We start from the raw sequence: 23,779 nt of genomic DNA on the forward strand, positions 1-23,779 counted from the left end.
CAAACGCATTGAGAACACATCTGTGTATGTTAAGGAATTGGCTGTTTCGGATTCCAAGGGTGAAACTGATTCATCGAAGGTTTGCAAAATAGGGGACAAACTTATCAAAACCAAGACGTCAGAAACGGTTAAAGTGGACCAGAAAAAAAATCATCCCTTTAGTACTAATCAATTGTGTTACAGGTGTGGCAGCAATAGACATTTATCGGATGCCATGCATTGTCCAGCTGCTAAAAGCAGATGTTACAAATGTAAAAGAATTGGGCACTATTCTAGGGTTTGTAAATCTTCTAATGTATTCCAACCAAAACCTAGTGAAGACAGAGTGCATAATGATGGGGGGGGATAGTGATATAGAGGTGTATATGATTGAGGTAATAGACGTCATTGATAATGGTGAAGGCTATAACCCTCCCAAATGTGACATTCTAGTTGATAACAAGAATGTGGTGATGTGGGCTGATTCGTGTTCACCGTTCACTATCATTTGTACACAGATTTGGATGGATTTGGGTTCATGTGATCTAGCTAAACCTGATGTGAGTCCTGTAGGGTACTGTGAACAAAAGTTACATGTCATAGGATATTTTATATCAAAAATCAGGTTCCATGCTAGACAAACAGAGGCCAGAATATACGTTGTAGAGAAAGGCAAATCGTTATTGGGTTGGAGGGAGCAAAAAGCCTTGGACATCACTTTAAATCCAAATCATCCCATGCAAGTGTTATTAACTGGACAAGAGGGTGACAATCCTTGGGTATCTAAATTTCCTAATTTATTTAGACAACAGTTGGGGTGTTTACGGAAGTTTAGACATCGCATCATTCTTAAGTCTAATGCCGTTCCCAAGGTACACAAGGTACGCAATGTTCCATTGTCTTTAAGGATTCCTTTGAAAAAGGAGTTAGAAAGGTTGTGCAATGAAGGCATTATTGAGCCGATTGAGGCTTCCGAGTGGCTTAGTCCCATCGTGATCACACACAAACCTAATGGAAGTATTAGGATGTGTGTGGATTTAAGGAATTTAAACGATAATATTTGGGTGTACCGGTTTCTTTACCGCACATAAATGACATGTTAGCTAGTGTAGACAATGCCAAGTTTTTCTCCACGTTAGATTTATCTAGCGCTTACCATCAAGTGCATTTACAGTCGGAATCAAAACATTTAACATCTTTTATTACCCCTGAAGGTGCATATCGTTTTGTGCGCATGCCATTTGGTTTGACGTCTGCTTCGGCTGTCTTCCAGCGAATCATGCAGACTGTCCTGAAAGACATCTCTAAAGTTCTTGTCTTTCAGGATGATATTCTGTTGTGGGGAAAAGCCAAGGAGGAACATGATGAGATTTTGATGGTTGTATTAAACAGACTTCTATTGGCAGGTGTAACTATAAGTTTAGAAAAATGTAAATTCAGTCAAACCAAGGTAGATTATCTAGGCCACACTTTAGATCAAGATGGTATTGAGCCTAAATTTAAGTTAGTTGAGGATCTAGAAAATGCACCTACTCCTACCAACAAGGACCAATTACGGTCATTCTTGGGATTGGCCGAATATTACTCCAGATTTATACGCAATTTTGCTGATTGTGTTTTCCCACTAAGAGAATTAATGAAAAAGAAGACCACTTTTTGTTGGTCTGATAAATGTCAGGCTGCTTTTGATGTGGTAAAAAAAGCTGTAGCTAAGGCGACTGCTCTGAAACTTTTCAATGTCAATGATAAGTGCATAATTGTAACAGACGCTAGTGGATATGGTCTGGGTGCTGTCCTGTTGCAAGTACATGAGGGTAAAGAAAGAGTGATTGCGTTTGCTTCAAGGACGTTGAAAGGAGGGGAAAGCACGTATTCCACCATTGAGAAGGAGGTGTTAGCATGTTGGTGGGGGGTACATCATTTTGGGAATTTTGTTTGGGGTAGGTGTTTTGATTTACATACAGATCACAAGCCATTGATTGATATTTTTCCTACTACTGGAGCCATGAGGGTATCTCCACGTATTGCTAAATGGAGTTATCATCTTCAGGATAACAATTTTCACATTAAGTATGTTCCAGGGGTAAGAAATGTTAATGCAGATTGTTTGTCTCGCCTTCCAGTGGAGAAGAAGGAGTTTACGGAGGGGGACTTAGATGAAGAGGTTTGGGTTGTGGCTAGTCTGTGTGATGTGTGTCAGGCAAATGATGAGTCAGAGTGGAAGAGTGCCATTCTCAGTGATTGTGCAACCAAAGGTGTTATTGATTGTCTTCCTTTGGAGGGCGGTTGGAAGTCTCATGACTATTTATTGCCTTTTAAAGAGGTCTGGAGTGATGTATCTGTGGTGGATGGTATTTTGAGACGAGGTGATAAGTTGGTTGTTCCAATTGGTATGAGGTCAAGGTTACTTAATTTGTTGCATGAGGGTCATGGTGGGATGTCAGCAATGAAAAGGAAGGCTAGAGAAGATTTCTGGTGGCCTTGAATGGATAAGGGAATTTAAAGATTTGTCACGGATAGCGTGGAGTGTTCATTGAGTGATAAAACCCATACTGTTCAGGAGTCGTCCATCCATCATATGGATTGGCCAAAGCACCCATGGGAAAGGTTGGCTATAGACATTTGTGGGCCATTTGATATATTGGGATGTAGTAATAGATTTTCTATTGTATTAATGGATTACTACTCTAAATGGCCGGAAGTAACTTTTGTTAGGGAGGTCAGGTCTGATTCAGTTATCGATTTTTGCGAGGAGATTTTTCGCAGGGAAGGTTGCCCTGCGGAGATTATATCTGATAATGGTCCTCAGTTCATCTCGCATGAATTCAGCAAATTTCTCAGAGTTTGGGGAATTAAACATTTGAGGACCCCTGTATATCATCCCCGTGGGAATGGTTTAATTGAACGTTTTAATAGGGTTTTAAATGATTGTATTCAGATGGCTTTGCAAAATCAATCTGACTGGAAAGTAATGGTAAAAAAAATGTTATGGAATTACAGAACTACCCCACATTCTGTCACAGGTGAAACTCCTTTTAGTTTATTGAAGGGAAGGATTCCATGTTCGATTTCCGTTCCTGCCTGGATGGGCAGATGTGGTAGAAAAGTGGTGGATGATTTATGTGTTAGATCTAAAGTGGAGAAATATCAGGATTCCTATGAACAGAATAATCAAGAGCGCAAAGGAATTTCTTCCGGGTAAGTTTGTAAGAATTAAACTGGGTTGTACTCAACCGAAGGGTAATTCCAAATTATCTAGTCCCAAGGAGGTTATTCAGGTCAAAGGTGTGTTTTTAAAACTTTCGGATGGAAAATGGTGGAATGCTAATCGGGTGGCAAGGTGATATGAAACTGAGATCCGAGAGTGGATAAAGAAGGATATGAGGGATTCTGCGAGTGGGGGTATTCTGCCTGATCAGGATGCTGGATTGGCTAGGTCATCAGGTACGCGTACAGATCAGGTTGATCATAGCTTGGTGGGGACCAGAGTACCAAGTTCACGCATTAAAATGTTACCTGTTAAACTCAGGGATTATTCATGTATGTAATTGTTATGGTATCTAATACGTACATTCCTTATTTTGTTCCATGGGGTTAATATTGGTTTTTTGGGGTTTTATTAAAGGGAAAGGATATGTTGTATTTTGAATGTGTTTACTATTAAGATTCTGTTTCCATGCAGGCATGCAGTCCATGTATTATATCACTGGAATCTAGATTGTGGATTCCAGTACTGGAGGGGCTGTTACTGCAGAAAGCAGCTGCTGGGGGTTGCTCCAGTCTTCTTAAATAAACTTCCTCTTAAATCTACCAGATCTGTTGTCTTCAAAACTAGACATGTGGGCTCACATTATATCTGATGAAGTAGCAATGTTCTTTACCCTCATTGCTAACCCACATTTGTCCCTGCCCTTTAAGCTCACTATTATCCCTGACTGAAAGAATCAAGTCAAGTCAAGTCAAATTTGCTTTATTCGAGATAACAAAAAATGCATAAAAGCATAATTAATAAAACCTCCATTTGTTAAAATAAAATCATTTTAGTTAACAATATTTACCACATGTAAAAATACAATAAAAGGAATTTGACAGCATTACTATTTAAAACAATCACAAAGTTCATATATTCCAAATGTTCCTAAAATCCCTGTCATATACTTTGGGCATGAATTCAATACATTTTAAAATTTCTAATATATTGTGTATACTATGGAAGATCAAATTACTAACAAAAATGTTTTCCTAATGGCCCAGACCCAGCCCAGGTATTTTGCGACTGCAACTGAAATAACAGGTAAAGTGCTAGTGAAAATTAATCTTAGCGCCACCGCGCTATCCCTTGTGCCTAACAGTCTACACAGAGCTTTTAGCCAAACTCGTCTGGGGGTATTATAGGCTATACATACAAAGAGAAGATGAGCAATAGTCTCTTTATCATCTTTACAGGCCGGACACATTTTGGAACTACCGAGAGTCCATCTTCCAGTTAATTATCTTATAGGGAGAGACCCTGCTCTGAGCTGAAAGTAGAGCTTCCTATCTCCTGGTTTTGTAATACCATCCCAATATGGCTCTAGACTGGCAAAAGATTTATATTCCAGAAAGCGACCCTCCATAGTAGAGGGATCAGCACTGTTCCAGTTCCGGTACACAACCAATTCCCAATATTTTTCTTTTAAGATAACCTTGGATGGGAATGAAGTTGCCTCTGGGTTCTCCCACAGCCCCTTCATACCTATTCCCACCAGAGTTTTACAAAGTTCCTTTAACCACGTTATTTTGTGGAAATCATAATTTCTAAGTACGTCCAAAAATCCCTGGGCATAATGGGCAAGTTCAGGGGTTACCCAAATCCGTCGCCAATATAATATGGGGTGCAATCTAGGGATATCTACCAAGGCCTTCCTGCCTAGATCATATCGCAGTGGTTTAATCGGTGAGCTCTTGGGTAGACTAACAAGGTTGCGCAAAAATGTATTCTCTGCAAGTGCTAGTGGTGTTAATTTATCATAGCCCCATATCTCGGCACAATAAAGTGCCGAGCTTAGGGCTATTGCCTCATACACTTGGAGAGCTGGCTGTATTGTCTTAGTCAGGGATTTCTTATGCTCTGAAATTATTGCTCCTGCATTTTGGCGGAGTTTCAAAGCCGACATTTCTACGTGTTTCCCCACTTAATACCCTTTGGCACATGAATACCCAAGTAAACAAAGTCCGACACCATTTCTACCTTTTGCCCATTCATAAAAAAATTCCCTTTAAAACTGCGGTGTGGCTTGAATGCCATAAGTTTTGTTTTTGCTATATTGACTTACAACCCTCGGTCAGTGCAAAAATCCTCAAAAATCTTCAAGGCTCGCTGGAGGCCACTAGGGGTTTTCGATATAATAAGAGTGTCATCCGCGAATAATAAAATAGGGGTTTTCATTCCAGCCAAAGTGGGGGCATCTACACATCCTGACAACATGCATTCAACTACCCCATTGATATATAATGAAAAGAGTGTGGGGGCCATTGCACAACCCTGGCGCAACCCGCGCTCTAGCGGGAATTCAGATGTATCTTGCCCATGCCCCCCCTATTGAATTTTTGCATAATTTGACTCATGCAGCCTCATCACTAGCGTTAAGATTTCTGGCATACCTAACTTGTTTAACACGTTCCATAGTTTAGATCGTGGCACCAAATCAAAAGCGGCTCGTAAGTCAATAAATGCCGTGCAAATGCTACCTTTGCCTAATGATACAGTCTTCCAGTGTAATAAAATAAAGCGTAAAATTTGATCAGTAATGCTGGTTAATTTGCGAAAACCAACCTGAAAAGAGGACAAGATATTTTCTCCTTCTACCCAATCTAATATTTTACCTAAGATCATTTTCCCAATCCCCTTTTGTATTGTATCAATCAGGCTGATAGGCCTATAGTTCCCATCCTGTGTTTTGTCACCTTTTTTATATATAGGGATTATTATGGCCCCTTACCATGACTTTGGTACTGGAGCCCCTAATGCTACAGCATTGGCCAACTTCATAATATACAGGTCCCAATGCATTTTATCCTGGAGAAAAACATCAGCTGGGACCCCTTCTGGCCCTGGTGCTTTTCCCCTTGAGACAGCCTTAAGTGCCACTGTTACATCTCTAATATTAAATGGTGGTTCTAAACATAGGGTATTGTTTATGGGTTCACTGGACCTATTCTCTGGGCAACATGCATATTGAGGACCAAAAATTATCAACCCAGCTTCTCTGTGTTACGTAGTTTACTGGTGGTTCAGGACAACCTCCTTTCCCCCACTTAACAATGCTCCAAAAGAGTTTTGAATCTTTTGCTGTGCTAGCTGTTTTAAGGTCCTGCCAATGTTGTTCGTCCCATAGTTTCTTTGCCATGTATACAGCTTTCTTGTATTTCTGTCTAGCTATTCTGACCGCATAGGGATCTCTTCTATTAAGAGCCACTCCTAAGGAAGATCTTGCAGATCTACCCACCTTGTTATACCACCCCACTCTTTTTAACCATAATTTACTGCCAGCAGGCTTTGTTACTAACTTGATGAGGTGACTCCTTATGCTTTTGAAGAAGCTATCATGAAGGTTGGTGATTTGCTGCAAATCATTCTCTACCCCAACAATGGTGGCCATGGCGGAAAAGGTTTTTTCCAGTTCTTCATTGATGTTTTCCAGAACCCTATCATGCCTCTTGATTTGTTCCCACCTTACCCGCCTCATATCATTAGTTGGAACGATCTCAAATAAAACCTGCTCAACCCTATTCGACCCCCCCTTGCTCCCTCCCCCACAAATGATGGATTATACATAGGGGGTTATGGTCGCTCTCTTGTCTAGCCACTACCTTCATGTCCTTCATAAGGTGCCAAATTGCCAGATTACAGATAACATAATCAATCCTGCTTTTTGAGCGACCATTATCAAAGGTATTTTCACCTTGTCCGTCACTCATAGTTCTACCGTTCAATGCTCTAAGCCCTCTTTCGCAGCATATCGCATTCATTTGGATTATATTATCTGTCCATCTATCTATTGGTTTTAACTCCAGTTTAGGAATCCCCCACTGGGAATCCTCCTCTTCTCCTGATCGCCAATCACATTTTGTAAGTGGCTCAAAGGTCATATTTAAGTCGCCGGCGACGATCATGTTATTCTCGCTCGGCTGTACCCCAATCAGGGAATCCAGGGCAGCCAAAACCAGAGATTTCCCACCACCTGACCCTCTAGCATAACGATTATAGATGTCCAAGGTACCCAAGGAACCCAATGATAGCCTAATCAGCTGAATATCCCTGTTCTTAGTAGATAGCTCTATGACCCTATCAAATAGTTCCTGACGTATCCAAATAGTTTACCCCCCTTTCGGCCGACCCTTGGGACCCTTGGTTGCTGGTACAGAGAAATTTAAAAAGCCCTGGAGAAACTGGGGATCACATGCCCAAGTCTCTTGAAAGAGACAAATATCGAAACTGTTTATAAAAGTAAGCCATTCAGGAGATTGTAATCTAGAACTCAACCCCGCGATATTCCAAGATATTATCATCCCCCCATCCCCACTTAATTCTTCCAGTAGCCCTACATTGGCTAGATTGAGAGTGCTTAAACCATCCACAGGTGGGGGTGCCGTTCCTGTATTTGGAGCTAAGTTTGGGGGAGGGGACACCATTTCAACAGTAGTACAAGGCTCATCACCATTTGCCGACTGGTCCCCAGCCAGACCCTCGTTATTAATCACCTCATCCACATAAGGTGCATGTTTATCAATATTGGTCACCTTAGCTACAACCTCGTACCCTGGGCTAACTGTGGGAGATGGAAAATATTAGCTATAATTGTGCTGTCGGCAGAGTGGTCAACAGAACAATCCTCAGTCAGTCAGTCACACTCATTAAGCCCGGAAAGGGCTGCATAACGATTGGTTACATCTAAAGGGGAAAGGTCCCCATGCCCGCCCCATGTTGGTACCTTTAGCAAGCTCATCAATGGTGTACCCTTTCCCTGTTGTCCCCTAATAGTGTAAAACCTATCATTTTACCCCCTTTTCCAGCTATTATAGTGATCCTCTATGTGCGACCTATAGAAAAAACCAAGGGGCAAGATCTCTATGCCTGGGCCATTATGTCTTCCCATATGCTCTGCATCCCTAAGAATCCTCTCTGGTATTTTTGGGCAGTTAAAATGTATCACAATACAGTCGCCGTTTTTTGTTTTGCAAGAATTTCCCAACCAGGAAACCTGACACACCATGATAACATTGTGTCCAACTCCTAGTCCTTCCCTGGTGTCTTGGTGTAACCAATGGGTTACCTTATTTTTTAACTGGCTATAGTCTTCTTTCTTCCCTTCGGGAAAGAATCACTGACGCTGGCAACCTCAAAGCCTAAAAAGAGAAAATAATAAAGGAATATCATGTTTAGTAGTTAAACTTAAGCAAGCAGTGACCTGAATAACATCAACATTAGTCCTATGTTAAATCCCCACAGTTGGCGCCATTACCCCATTTTCTACCAAAAGCACATCCTGTCAAAGCCTTACCCAGCACCCCTAAGACCAATAAAAAACATCCTGCCCTGAGTAACAAAGCTGCTCAAAAGACTCCCTAAAGTGCGCAAGGACTCAGCCATAATTTAAAATAAATTAACAAGAACGTTAAAAAAAAAAATGGCACCAGAAAAGAAGCCGCTCCACAATAATGCATATTCCTTACTGGCATGACCACTACACCATAGCCGTAAATCCCATCCATGTACCCCATATATAAATTCTACAATATTTTATTACATGTTATATAGCCCATTGTATTTTCACTGTGTCATTTATTCATTCACAAGCTTTAGAAACCAAAATAAGCACAAGGCATATATGTTTTTTTCACTCACACTAAAAAATGTTCAAATGCTCATACTAAACAAATCCAGGGACATAAGCAATGATTCATATACAGTTATTTATAAAGCATTTCATCCTGATGTTAAAAATACTCTCACTATCTTCTGCACAAATGCTTTTATCCACTAGATGGCACAGTCACACTTCTTAGCAAGTTAAACCCCTAATTATTCACGTGAAATAACTCTAGCTCGAACAAAACATCAGCCTAATTCATGAGGCCTAAATCGGCTCGCAAAGGGCCAGATTCTGAGAATCTGGCCCTTTGCGAGTGCGATTTTTGCATTTGGGATTCAACATCCCAAATGCAAAAATCGCTATTTGCTAATTCGCATATTTGCGAGGAATTACATTTAAGGAATCTCAATTTGAGATTCCTTAAATGTAATTCATCATCCATTTTCCAATTGCGAAATCGCAATTTCGGCCTGCAATTTACCGCGAGGTCAAACCTCGTGGTAAATTGCGAAAACTCAGAAAAATGCATTTAAATGCATTTTTCTGAGTTGCATGTTACACACACACATGTCCTTTGGACATGTGTGTGTGCAACACCTGTGTTAATTTCCATTGCAGGGGTGCTACAGGGTGTTCTTTGGACACCCCTGGCACCCTTGTACTCGCAATCTCATTTGCGATTAGCTAATTGCTAATCGCAAATGAGGAATGACTCCCCATGCATTCCTGTGGGCCTTTTGGCCCATAGGAATGCATGGGGAGTTATTCTTTATTTGCGATTAGCAATTAGCTAATCGCAAATAAGGAATCAGTGGGAATCGCAATTAATATTGCGATTCCTATATGAATACCGTTTTGCGAGTCTCAAATAGCGATTCCTTATGATTCGCTATTTGAGCCTCGCAAAACGGCCCGTTCATGAATCAGGCTGTTAGAAACACTAAAAACATCCATTTAAATATTGATAAAGGCAAGCTCTGAGCACATAAATGGCACAAAAACGGCAGAGCTGCCGCCTAACTTGCCTTAGGACCCCCAACTGGCACTAATCAGAACGCAGCAATTGAAACCGCCTCGTTCTAGAGCTGGCGCCTCGCCAGCGCGCTTGCTTTGGTCAATACCATGCCCGAATCATCCCAGGGGTGGACATTCTTCGAATGCCACCCCCAAGCCCCCAATGACAGACTCCCTCATGTAGAAGCAAGGGAACAGAACGAAACATCCTGCTCCCCAGCCCCAGTGGACTGCACTCGCCTGGCACTCAGACTGCACATGCCCCCAGGGTTGGATTGGGATTCAAAATCGACCCGGGCACGCAAAAAAAAAGTGGCCCACATTTGCATATTGGCCTTACTCAAAACACTGCTTTGGCGAAGTTTTATTAAAAAAAAGGGGGAGGGGGAGTTACAAAAAATTACACGGATTAGTTTACTTTACACTGGTGACTGAAAACAAGGGAGGCCACTTATGCTCAGGCCCCCTGCTCCGCTAGGCATGCATACATTAATGGGCCGGCCCAGTGAGAGAAAGAAAGTGACACCACTGCCTGTTGCTAAATGGGAGGTAATGAGCGCCTATCTGCCTCCAGAAAGGCCACTCAGACACCCATTGGACCACTGGCTGTATCCGGAACAACAGTGACACCGCCCAAATCTGCCTCCCAGACTGCTCCAAAAAGCAGCCCACAGATGAAACTCAGCACCGGCCCCTCGGGCATTGCCCGAGTGCCCGCGTTAGCAATCCGACGCTGCATGCCCCCCCACCCCCTGCCCAGTGCCCAGGGGCGTAGGAGACACTAAAATTCTGGGGGGACAGGGACAACCTTGTGGACTTTCCATTGACCCTATACAAATCACCGCCCGTTAAACAAATACAGTTGCATAGTTTTGAAGTGAAATATTGAGAAAAGCAGGCATGTAGTCACAGTTTGTATGTATGCTTTATTGTTATTTACATTCATATAGTAATCAGACCAAATGTTAAAGAACCATGTATATGAATCTTGCTGCACCGAGCAAACATAGGTCGCTGACTTAGGGTAGGGTCGTCGTGTTTGTAAGTGCATTATGGTTTGAAAAGTACCTGCTGCTGCATTCCCGGTCTCCAGCAATTTTCAGGCAACAATAAAAATGTGAAGATAACTTCGGTGATTAATGATCTTTATTGAGTGGGATCAGAGGTCTGACTACTGGAGGTTTTGACTCATGGTAAGGTAGCCACAATGTGTTAATATGCCTGCTGCAAAGAACGTGTACCACGCAGATCACAAAATGCATATAATGTAAATAGGTTAGTGAGTTACTGCTTTTGTCTGAGAGATTCTTTTGCTATTTGCAGTTTATAAGTTAAAATCCTAACATTGAACAGTGAGCTATTAACCGTCATCAAAGAGCTGCATGAAAACTGCAAGGTATAGATTAGAATGTTATGATTTTTACCCAGTCTTTCATTATCCTAAGGTTGGAAAATGGGTTCATTAGGATGGAAATCAATTCTGATTATTAAAGAGAACCCCAAACCATGGTGTTATGTTTTAAATGCTGGGTTTGTGCTTCTCTGGTGTTGCAAAGCCATCTGTGCCCTGGGCACTCCCTAACTTTTTACTGACTTGTACTGGTGGTACCTCACTCTGACTGACCCTGGCCTCTGACTAACCAGGCCCAGGGCCAGTGCTATGTTGAAAGAGACACTTACAAATACAGTAAAAAACCTACATACACTAGGGTGCACTATGGGTAGGGTACCTCCATGATTGACATGACCTCTCCTACATGGCCCTAGTACATAATAGGGCATGGGGATTGAAACTACCTTTAAGTCCCTATTATATATTAGGGCATAGTGGTTTAGAGGCCAGCAGCCCTTCCTGCACTTGCATGTGTGCACTGCTGTAGTCTGAAGTCAGTTTAAAAGCAAGCCCGTGTTGGGGGACTGCTTTTAAAATGCAAATTGTGCCCAAGCTTGACTTTTGGGTTTGGGGCATTTACAAATTGATAACCTACAATGTTGGGGCATATTAGGTATCCCCAGGAGTTCCCCTAGGTGTCCCAGGGGTTAGAGGTCAGGTATCCACAAGGAGGACCCTTATAAAATGAGTGTTATATGCCCTGGGATCCTTATATAGCCAATGGTATTGGAAAAATTGGCCAGTTCATTTTTCCATTGCAGATCCCCAGCCCATATGTCAACATTGCAAGAGGTTATTAATTAATAAATAGATAAAGGAAAGCCATAAAACTAGTATTAAAGGACTCAGAAGAATGCTAATGATAAATGCAACGATGTGGTATTGTTAAATTTATTCTAAAATGTACAGACAAGAAGTTATAAGCCTTTCTTGTCTGCAAGCCACAATTCAGCCCTCTAGTGCCCTGCCTTGATTGGTCAGAGGTAAATGGATTGGACTCGCTATTTGAAGAGGTGATAAATGACCCCTGGAGTTAGGTGGCCTGTCTGAGAGTAGTGGTTGCTGAGCATAGGAATGCCAGAGCCAGGGGAATGGGTAGTAAACAATGCTCTTCAAGAGAAGGAGACAAGCTGGAAAAATCACTTTCATTTACACCTCTCCCACAGCCGGATGGGGGGGGGGATTAATGAGGAATTCCCAGATGTAAGGGAAGTGGACCTAGGTAGATGAAGCCATCCTGTAAGCTGGTTTAGTTAGTTCTGCTCCCTCTGCTGGAAACCAGCCATGATGAATTTTAGAGAAATTGTGCTCTATTTGGGAAAATAATGCCACACTTTAGAGGATGTGGTCAGGAGTGTCCTCCTTCTTGACCCAGAGAACTTGGAATAAGTATCTGAAAGGGACAACGCCTCTCTGATGATGCTGCTTCAAACTTGGGAGAAGAAGGGTCCCTGCTGAGTAGTTTGATTTGAACCAACCAGGTCCTGGACTGAAGATTGTGCCTATTGCACAGTCTGGAATTACAGTCCTATAGACTACCTTGCTTCAAAAGGACTAAAGAGTGGACTCCCTGCAAGCTGAAGGTTAACAGAGCACGTCTGGACCACCAAGAATCCCCAGCCTGGAGAACTACCAGTGAATTTGAAGGGGTTTTGTCCAAGTGGATTGTGGTAACTGAAGTCCATTTCAAGGACCACCTTGGAGATTCCAGACACTTGGAGTACGTTTTGGACACTTTGAGACCCTTTGGAAAACTTCAGGAAGAAGTTCCAGAGGTTTGGAGAAGTTTGGAGCAACTTTGGTAAAAAGCTCCATAAGTGGACCGACTCACTCTGGCCAGCCAAGCTGACAGCCATCAACCATGAGTTGGCCTGCCATCCAGGTTCCTCCCGCTGAAAAGCTCCAGGGGTCCGACTTCCAGAGTTTGATCGGCCGTAGGCGGAAACCCAAGCTGGCGAACCCTCACCAAATCCAGCCTAGTGAAAAGCATTGAGAGACCTTGCAAGAAAAAGCTCTGCAAACATTTCTAAATCCGAACTTAGAAAAGGTAACCGAGGCCAACCATGAGAGCCAAGCCACCCACCATCAACTGTGTGCCAGCCTACATCCCTAGATCGTACCGCTGGAAAGCTCCAGAGGTTGGACTTCCATAAGTTTGACCGGGAGTTTGTTGCAAGGCAAGCCGGCGAACCCTCACCAAATCAGGGCTGGCTGAGAGCTTCGACGGACCCCGTGAAGAAAAGCTCCAAAAAAGTTCCTAAGTCAGAAGGTAAAAACTTTGACCGAGACCTACCGCAAGGAGTAGTCGCGCAGGGCTTCATCGTTGTTGGCCTGAAACTTTGACTTTGAGCAGGTCCAGCTTGACCAGATGTACCAAAAAGGGATATACGTTTCTATGTGCTATATCATGCAAAATTATTAAAAAGTCATATTCCTGGTTCCCTACATTGGATTTTTTTCATTTTAAAGAGAAAAATATTTTGTATTTTTATAAATTGGTGTTGGATTTTTATTGTGTGTTGTGTCTTAATTATTTACTGAATTGGTGTTTTTAAATGCTTTACATACCTGCTCACAGCCAAGCTACCAAGGGTTGAGCATGAGAATAATTTAGACCGGTATGGAGCTATATATTGAGGTAATGTCCTTATTGCCAGGGACAGATATACATTTGCCCCTACTATTAACTCACTTTCCAACATCCAGACCAAGCACTCTTAAACAATACTGTCTACAAGTATGGATGCCATGTGACTCATACACTCTGTAGTTTTGTTTAAAATTTCCTATACACAGATTTACACACCTATGATTGACTGCCTCTGTGTAGTGTGAATGATGTAAAGTGCTGACACCCTGCACTGGTATGAGTGGCGCTATATAACTAATTAAATGCATCTGAGGGAGTGGTTATGGAGACTTGGGCAGCACTATTAAAGGGTGGTAGTGAGGGAATCTTTGTTGGAGCTGAGATGTTGAATAAAAAGGCTGTATCTGATTTCTTCTCCTGCCTCCTTTATCCACCAACATACTCTCCCTCCACATTATCTCCCTCTTCCAGGTTCTTTCTCATCTTTGCTTACTCCTTTTTCTCTGTTTTCCATATTTCCCTTCCTCCTTCTGCCAACAACTCTTGATGCCTTTCTCTTGTTCGGTTTCACAGTCTGATGGTTTAAATAATGTACCAGTCTCTAACAAAGAATACAGTTACGCCTCACCTGCAGAGACCAACTTAAATTAAGCATCATTAGCTTGCAGCCCACAAAGGAAATGCCAGAGTGGCTATTCTGGCCCTTTCTTCATTGTGTATCCTTCCTGAAGAGCAGATACACCTTTTTCTCTCCTTTCTGCAAGACACAAGGATCCCAGCCTTCTCCGTTCCCTATGGAAGGGAGAAGTGTGTGGTGATCAGTCTTTCCGACTACCAGGGAACGGTCCGCCATTGTAATATGGCGGGCAGTAATGCAGTCATCAAAGGTGATGGGACTGTCAACGACGCGGTGATGTGGCAGTCCCACCACCATTATAATCACCCCCTAAGCTTAATGTGCATGCAAATCCAACATTGCCAACCCCATATAAGTTGCACTACTAGTGTTGAAAAAGTCCAATGGAGGTACCAATGGACGAGGTGGACTGGCCTCAAGGGTCTTGTGACCTCAGTGACAGAGTCACTGTCGCTCTAGTGTGTGCTTCTTCGTATGCCTGCTCGCAGGACTGGAGGTGAACTGCATGGATTGTGGTGGACCGGCCTTCAAGGGTAACTCACACTTGCCACCCTTAGGGTCCACCTGCTGGTGCTAAGACACCAGGGCTTCTAAGGTCTTTTGGGCCTTCTAAGGTGTAGCATCGGAATGAGCTCTGTCAGGAGTGTGGTCTGGTGGACTGGTCATGAAGGCTGAAAATGGTGCTCCAGTTCCAAATTTGGCAGCTCTTGCCAGAGTGCCACATCCTCTCCCCCACTGAACACCATACTGCCCCACTGGGAGAAACTGGCACTGCCTTCAGCTACAACCCAATTGTGCTGAGACTCAATTCAAATTATGCATTGGACAAGAGTAAAATGCTGCCTGAAAAAATTTAACAACACCCTGTAAAAAGCAAACACTGAATGCAAGGATGAGCAAAGCATGTGAAATGTAACAGGAACAACATGGTTACCTTAACAGTTTTAAACTCATTATTCAGAAATCAGTACCTGATTTTGCCTGAAAAATTCAGGACTTGACTACAGGATCAGGAAGGGACCCGTTTCAATGTCCATTGCTTATATCCTTACAAAATGCAAGCAATTTGGTTTAAAAAAGACCAAATCCCTCAACAGAGAGCTGCGGTACACATTTTATAGGCTAAAATAATTAAAACACTTAAATGCTCATATTAAACGTTTTCTACTCCACCCCTCAACCAGGTATTGCAGTCCCTTTATGAATGGTGCACTTCCCCACTCTGGGAAAACAATGTTGTTCAAAGAAGAAGATAAAAAGAAAGTAGCGCTTCACTGGAAAACTCTGTAAAGCAGCGCTGAGGTGCATGGGTGAAAATAACAATCTGGCCTGTCTGCTGACTACTCTGTATTGATTTCGTTGGTTGTTTAATTATTTTACTTATTTTGATATTTTTTTTTCTCCGTCCCGAGGTTGTACTTTGGAAGAACACTGTCAGAAAATTAGGACATTTCCAGCCTGCTCGTTTTTGGATCCATTTCACGGGGAACACATAAAGAAAGGGAGAGGCAAGGGGAGTATGTAACAGCTGTCTTTTGAAATCAGCACTTAAGGAAGGATAAGCGAGACAGAGACCGAAAGAGATGGAGGAATAATGAGAGAGAGAGAGAGGGGGGAGGAGGGAAGCTACCAGAGGCAGAGCAGGAGAAGCGGACACTGTCCTTGCCTTCTCTGGGCAGGACGGAAAAGAGTTTTTTTTCCTTCTCTACCCTTTCCAGACTGGCCAAGCCTTACTGCAGAATAACAAAGCTAATGGCCCTTCGAATATTAGAAGGGTGAGGGGAAATTCTTTTGTCCCCTCGTCCCCACCACCCTTGTCCCCCGTGTCCACCCCACTCCAAAATCTGAGGGGGATATGTCCCCCGCGTCCCCCACACTTCCTACGCCCATGCCAGTGCCGCTGCCTTACCTCAGCAGCCCCCATACCAGCTCGGGACAATGGCATACGGGAGCCGATCTGTTGTGGTACCTTCGTCGCTCCGTGAGTTGCTGCCCGCTACCGCCGACCCAGACACAGGAAGGGAAGGCCGCTGAAGCAGGCAAACAAGGTAGCACCATTGGCGCTGCTGGCACCGGTCTGAACCAACCTTCACCTGTCTTGAGAACTTGCCATCGGTTGATGTTGCCCCCTGGGTCACAATCCTAGTGTCTCACGGACCTGATCTACTGTGAGGAAGAAGAATGCTTCTCGCCAGCTCATTCTCAATCCGAAGCAGGTCAAGTGCGACCTCTGCTTTTCACTTCACCGATGCCCAGTGAGTGATGTGAATCTGGTGCCATCATGGTTACCTATTTGACTTCTGTAGGTATGGGCACTTGTTTGCCACCTCAAGTGCCGCTATTTGTTCTGCACAACTCATGCAGCCCCTCAGTCAGGCCCGCTGAACACTCTCGAATCATATGAAGTTAGAGCACAGAACGGAGTCGGAAACCGGTCAGTCCCATGGACACAACTGTTGATTTGCTCTTAGTGTACGTTCTACCCCCTCTAATATGCCCTTGGGCCATGGATGGAGAAAAAACAGAAGCCTTTTTGGAAGGTCCATGAAAGCTTCCATTTTGGGACATGGTTTGCCCTGGCATCTCTCATATAATTTTAAACTGGTGTATAAATCAATGTTAATGCAGTTTTTAAAGTGGAGTGGGCACATATTTGAATTTTAATGAGCATGTTTCCAAAATAAAATGTATGATATAATGTATTTAAAGCGATTTGTATAATTATTTTTAAAGATTAATACTTCACATTTTAGGTTATGTTTGTACATACATTCATCAACATATGATGTAATATATAATTATTTTGTAAGACTATATTGAAAGTTATGTTTACAAATGTTCAATTAAATTTGTGGAAAGTTACTTAACAGATGATTTTAAAAGGTTATAAATTATTTTCACATATCGTGAAAAATATACATTCTATACATTTTCTATAACGAAAGATTCACCAAACTGCATCAAACTGCAGCCGTACATCAGTGCTCCTCTCTGATATGGAATTGTTATTTTCCCCGAACAAATGTGCTGGTTCACAGAGATCCATTTAACCACACTCACCACAGACTTATACACAACTATGAAAATGATCTTTTATACACATGCATGCTTGAAATATGCTTACATGTATTAGATTATTCTTTTTTGCATAGTACATATATTCACGTACATATAGTTGTGCTTGTGAGTAAGTTAAGAATGAAAAGAATAACACCTAAAATATCTGGTTCTCATTTTCTTACACACAGGTATGGTTCCAGAATAGAAGAGCGAAGTTCCGCCGAAATGAACGTGCCATGCTGGCCAATAAGAATGCCTCCCTTCTAAAATCCTATTCTGGGGACATGACAGCTGTTGAACAACCCATAGTACCGCGCCCTGCTGCACGACCCAACGAATATCTATCCTGGGGTACAACCTCTCCATACAGGTGACTATATTCCCCCATCAGTTATCAAACACATATTTTGTTTGTCCATTAATTAAAGCGTTGTGTGACATGAACATTATAAATACATTACTAAGATTCTATGTCCCCACAAACGTGGTAAATGAGACTTTCGTTCATATGTGCAAACATTAGAACCACCAACATCTTTAAAATCACATTGCATGCTATTTTGGCTGAAGGTTTCATCTTCCAAAGGGGATAACAGAAATCCATGTTAAAACATGGAGTAGTTTCCATTTTCCATAACTTTAATATGATTATCAAGACATTTTCCCCATGAATTCTGCAATCCCTACAGGAAAGCTCATCAAAACATTATTAGTGGCGTGGTGGATATTTTCTGATACATTCCGGATAATAAGGAAAGACTAATGATATAAGGGTAATGGCATTACAACCTGTAACATGCTTTGGTGACGCAATTTGGGAACGTAATTTGATGTTTTTATTTCAGACAAAAGCACCATTTAAAAAATGTTCAGAATTCGGTGTATACACAAACGAGAATGGCAATTCACTTTTAAAGTGGTAGTTTGTACAAGTCTACCCATCTTCACTCTTTCCCTTCATCATCCTCTCTCCTTCTGCCACTTCTCAGAAAGTCTCCCTTTCAGAAGATTCCCCATTCGTTCCAGCCAATGTAGGATCAATAAGAGTCAATCAGGTATCAATGAAAGCTTTCTCAAATAAATAATAGACTTAAGTTAACAGCTATGGTTGGTAGGATCATTGAGCCCATCAACGGACGCATTGCAGAGATATGTGCCTAACATGTCACTCATATGATTGAACCTTGGCGGATCACATTTTCTATCAACATTGGTTTGCTGAGTTTACTAACTCAGCTATAGCGAGTGCAGAATAGGTAGTACTTGCTCTATATCACACCTTAGTCTATTGGTGTAAATACTGAATAAAGCTTTAAAATATATATTTATATCTTCGAAATGACATACTTAAAATCTTCTTTATGGTTCAGTGTTAATAATGACTAAATAAGACAGATCATTTTAACATCAGATTCTAATACACTGACGAATCTGTGATCTGCAGCTGCAGTTTAAAATATTAAATATACATGGTGTTTCCAGGCTGGGTTTACGTCAACATTCCTAAAATATATTTTTAACACATTTCTTCATCAATAGATTTCACCGAGTACAATACGATTAACTCATTGTATAATCTTTCAAGTATGGCGGTACAACCCTTGACCAAAAACTCCTTCTCAAACCATCATCAACTTCCACACTTTTACAATTGGTGGCACAATTCTCCTGTTTCAAGGCCTCACTTTCCATATGATTCTTCATTGGATATGGCGCATCTCTATTCAAATTCCACACCCTGTGGTCCTCCATCTTGATCGCATTCTTAAACATTTTTTTACTCTTATGGTTTTGCTAAATGTACAACTTCCTGACCCCCTCACTGGGAAGTCTAACCTTCACCCAATTACCAACTTCCACGTTTGTAACTTTCACACCCTTGCAACTGTCAAACCCTTTTTTGTTATCTTTTGATCTTCTCCATTACCCATTCCTTCCAAGATTTATCCTCCATTCTCTTTACCATGATGCCATTTTTCATTCTCTGCATCCAACTTGGGCAATGAAGACGCCTAACTCTAAATAATTCAAAAGGCAACAATCCACTGGTAGAATGAGGAGTGAGCCTGCACACTTTTACCTTATCGCACACTTCATCCTTCCACGATTTGCCACTCCTCCTTGAGCATTGTATTGCTTCTTTTAGAACTTTATTCAACCTCTCCATCATGCCATTGCACTCAGGATGAAACACTGAAGAATTTTTATGCCCAATACCCCATTCCTTAAGGAAACTTTCCATCTCTCTAGATGTTAATTGAACACAATTCCCTCACCTCCCAATGGCTTCTCAATTCCTGATCACACCACCGCATCCTTGACAAGCCAGAGGGAAACAAAACAAATTCAATCCTGCTGCAATACTTAGTCCTTCATAAATTCTTCTACCCACTCACCTTTCAAAATGGCTCCACCGGTAACCTCACACACCTTAATTTCCTCCTTGTATATATCAGAAATGTAATCCTTGTTTGGGGAGGCTAAGATTTACATAAATACTTTCAAAAGGCCCACAACCAGCCATGCAGCTGTGCTGCATTAATAAAAGAAACGCAGCAAGTTTAAAAGCACAATGTGTGCTTTCAGATGATCCTGGATCCTGAAAGCACACGTTGTGCTTTAAAACTTGCTCCAATGCCCATAGGGCTAAAAGAGCTTCAGCCCCCAAACCCCACCCCATTGTGTGTCTCACCCCAGGCTGTTGCGGCTCAAGCTGGGCAGGGTCTGGAGTCTTTACTCCGGCACTCCCAAGTTTTTCACAGGTCTTTAAAGACCATTTGCATATTTACAAACCTTTGTAAACTGGTTACCAAGGCTTTTGTTTTTTTAGGGCTCACCTATGCAGCGGACATGCGCTGCATAGGAGTCCTTTAGCTGTCGTACAGCTCTTTTTCCACGCACATACTAGTGCATGTGGCGGCATACAGCTTGCGGGAATGCACAGCGGCGCACCACAAGCACGAGTGTGTGCTTTGAAAAGGAGCAAACAGCTGCTGCTTAGCGTGCGTGCATGCACTCCTCCCACTCCTCCCGCTTGTTTACTTCTAGTTTCCACAGTAATTGAAATACTCTTCTTGCTAGTCATTGTGCCTAAGAATCCTTCTTTTTCAATTTGGTTAGACTCAATTGAAAAATATGTGAACTGTTGCTCCAATTATAAGCGGTGCTACTTTGGTTCTTTTAATATTGTGCACTCCCTTTAATTTCTTGGTGTCATGTCACTTCATGCAGAAGACTGAGAAATTGTCGACAACCTATACTTTCCCGACTGTTCAGAGTCCTTTTTTCCTAGATCACTGTGTGCTTTATTTTCTAGGCTCAATTTTTAGCAATACTCGGCAGGTATCCAATTTAATAACAACTTCATCTGAATCCCAGAAGAGAATGCTCCACTGTGATGACTTTTACCTTCTGGTGTTCATAGGATCAGGTCATTAATGATCAGAAGTGATGCCCTCCAATTAAATGTGGTTATTACGGAGGATAAGCCTGAGTTAACTTTTGGTTTTAAGTTTTGACATTCCAGTGTTTCCGATCCGCAATTGTTTAGGACAATCAGATACTGTTTTATAGATCACCATTAGAACGTTTATTTGTTAATTACTTAGGCATGCATAAGATATTTGTGATAAGAATATTCAAGAGATATTGTTATAATATATTACTAGTTTTTATTCTTTTTTGCAGTTTTATATAGCGCGAATTCGACCCGAAGGTACTGGAACGCTTTACATAAGCATCAGTATCGCTACACAAGGACGACTTCGTTTTTTTTCATTTTTCGGCTCGTGGAAATTAAATGATTTGTCCAGAATCATAGGATGTTGAGCTGACGCCCAGACTCGAACTCTGTTCCCTATGTACAAAGTCGACAGCTCTGGCGATTACTCCACATCCTCTACTCTTCAAACAATTCCTGATCAACTTATGTATTTGCTCACCCCTGCATTATCAGTAAGTGCTGATTTACCACCAAAAATACTGGGGAAGCGGAATGAAGCCCAGCCTGGTAGCTATCTTCTGAAACAGTTTTATTCCAATGTTATGCACAATTCAGCTTCTGGGGTGCCCCATTTTGAGGCCGTGAAGTTAACCGCTAATGGTACAGAGCACTTTTAGTATGTTAATCCCAGCAGCTTCCACCATCTAATAGCAAAGCGCAAATTCGGAGTAGGTGCTAATTAATCCCTACCACTGTATGCCTAATCATGTGAACCCCTGTAGATGTTCTTGCTAATGCAGGGCTCTTCTAGATGTCTAGACAAATTTGGAGAGGTGACAATTTCAGTTTTTGGTGCTACCTGTGTCATGACATTAAACTCTTTTGTGTTCAACACATAACAAGCTTATAAGATAAACAAAAAAACAAAAACGTCACCCCTACTAACCTCTACTTCATAGGAGAATCCATGTAGTATGGAAAGACAAGAGCTCTACAAGAAATGCTGTATCTCTGCAAAAAAACTAAGCCTCAGACATAGAAGAATCTCTTCGCAATCGACAAATCAGTGAGGACTGATGCAGAATGTCCTTTTTAGGGAGATGATCCAAAACGGATGGTAAACAGACATAATATCGATTCCAAAATATCGATTGGACAAAATATCTAGTAAAAAATATAGACTGGACAAAATATAGACTAGACAAAATATAGACAACAAAAATATCGGGTAATATCGACAAGAATCGCCAAAATATCGAATCAAAAATATAGACTAGACATAATATAGACTAGATAAAATATAGACAACAAAAATATCGAAAATAAGGTAAGTTATTAATATTTAATAATATTTGTGAAATATAAATCTGTAGCGGGTTGTGGGTTTATAGGGGAATAGGGTGGGAAGTAATTTAATTATAAATAATTAATTATGTAAATTTAATCTAATTGTTAATTAAATAATAATTGGTAATTAATCAAAATATAATTTTTAAATAATTTAAAATGAATAATTGATAAATAATTAATTTTTAGTAATTGATTTTCTGTAGTGGGTTGTGTGTTTACAGGGGAATAGGGTGGGAAGTAATTTATTTATAATTAATTAATTATGTAAATGTAATCTAATTGTTAATTAAATAATAATTGGTAATTAATTAAAATATAATTGGTAATTAATTAAAAATAAATAATTGGTAAATAAATAAAAAAAATTAATTCATTTTCTGTAGCGGGTTGTGTGTTTATAGGGGAATAGGGTAGGAAGTAATTTATTTTAAATAAATAATTATGTAAATTATTTATAGTTTTAAATTAATTATTAATTGGTAAATAATTAAAATATAATTGGTAATTAATTTAAAATAATTAATTGGGAATAGTAATTTTCACCCCTACGCTATACAACGCTTTCCCTACTGTTGCACCCACTGGAGTTGGAATAGTAATTTTTACCCCTACGCTATCCAACGCTTTCCCTACTGTTGCACCCACTGGAGTGGGAATAGTAATTTTTACCCCTACGCTATCCAACGCTTTCCCTACTGTAGCACCCACTGGAGTGGGAATAGTAATTTTTACCCCTACGCTATCCAATGCTTTCCCTACTGTAGCACCCACTGGAGTGGGAATAGTAATTTTTACCCCTACGCTATCCAACACTTTCCCTACTGTTGCACCCACTGGAGTGGGAATAGCAATTTTTACCTCTACGCTATCCAACGCTTTCCCTACTGTAGCACCCACTGGAGTGGGAATAGTAATTTTTACCCCTACGCTATCCAACGCTTTCCCTACTGTTGCACCCACTGGAGTGGGAATAGTAATTTTTACCCCTACGCTATCCAACGCTTTCCCTACTGTTGCACCCCCTGGAGTGGGAATAGTAATTTTTACCCCTACGCTATCCAACGCTTTCCCTACTGTTGCACCCACTGGAGTGGGAATAGTAAATTTTATCCCTACGCTATCCAACGCTTTCCCTACTCTTGTACCCACTGAAGTGGGAATAGTAATTTTATCCCTACCCTATCCAACGATCTCTTTAATGTAGCACCCACTGGAGTGGTTACATTAAATTTAAACCTTTTGCTATGCTATGGTAAATATATTCTATATGTTTTATTAATAACATGTATTTAAATATATATATGTATTATTATTATTAATTTTTAAAGTTACATTAATTATGTAATAATGTAACATTTATTTAATAATTTTAACAATGTTTATATTAAATATATTTAATATTATAATAGTTTTAACTTATTTTAAAGACATAAAAAAAACGATATTTTGACAGTCTATA

The 23,779-nt window shown here is 41.1% G+C and overlaps 1 protein-coding gene across 2 annotated transcripts in view; it reads left to right on the plus strand.

The window, feature by feature from the left end:
• Window positions 1-23,779, plus strand: part of PRRX1 (paired related homeobox 1) — a 424,833-nt gene that overhangs the window by 360,680 nt on the left and 40,374 nt on the right. For both annotated transcript variants that reach the window (XM_086964440.1, XM_086964442.1), the window contains exon 3: window positions 17,717-17,898. In XM_086964440.1, the coding sequence (XP_086820566.1) occupies window positions 17,717-17,898 (182 nt within the window). The remainder of the gene's footprint in view (window positions 1-17,716; window positions 17,899-23,779) is intronic.

Source organism: Lissotriton vulgaris, chromosome 1_1 (assembly GCF_964263255.1).
Source record: "Lissotriton vulgaris chromosome 1_1, aLisVul1.2, whole genome shotgun sequence".
NCBI lineage: Eukaryota > Metazoa > Chordata > Amphibia > Caudata > Salamandridae > Lissotriton > Lissotriton vulgaris.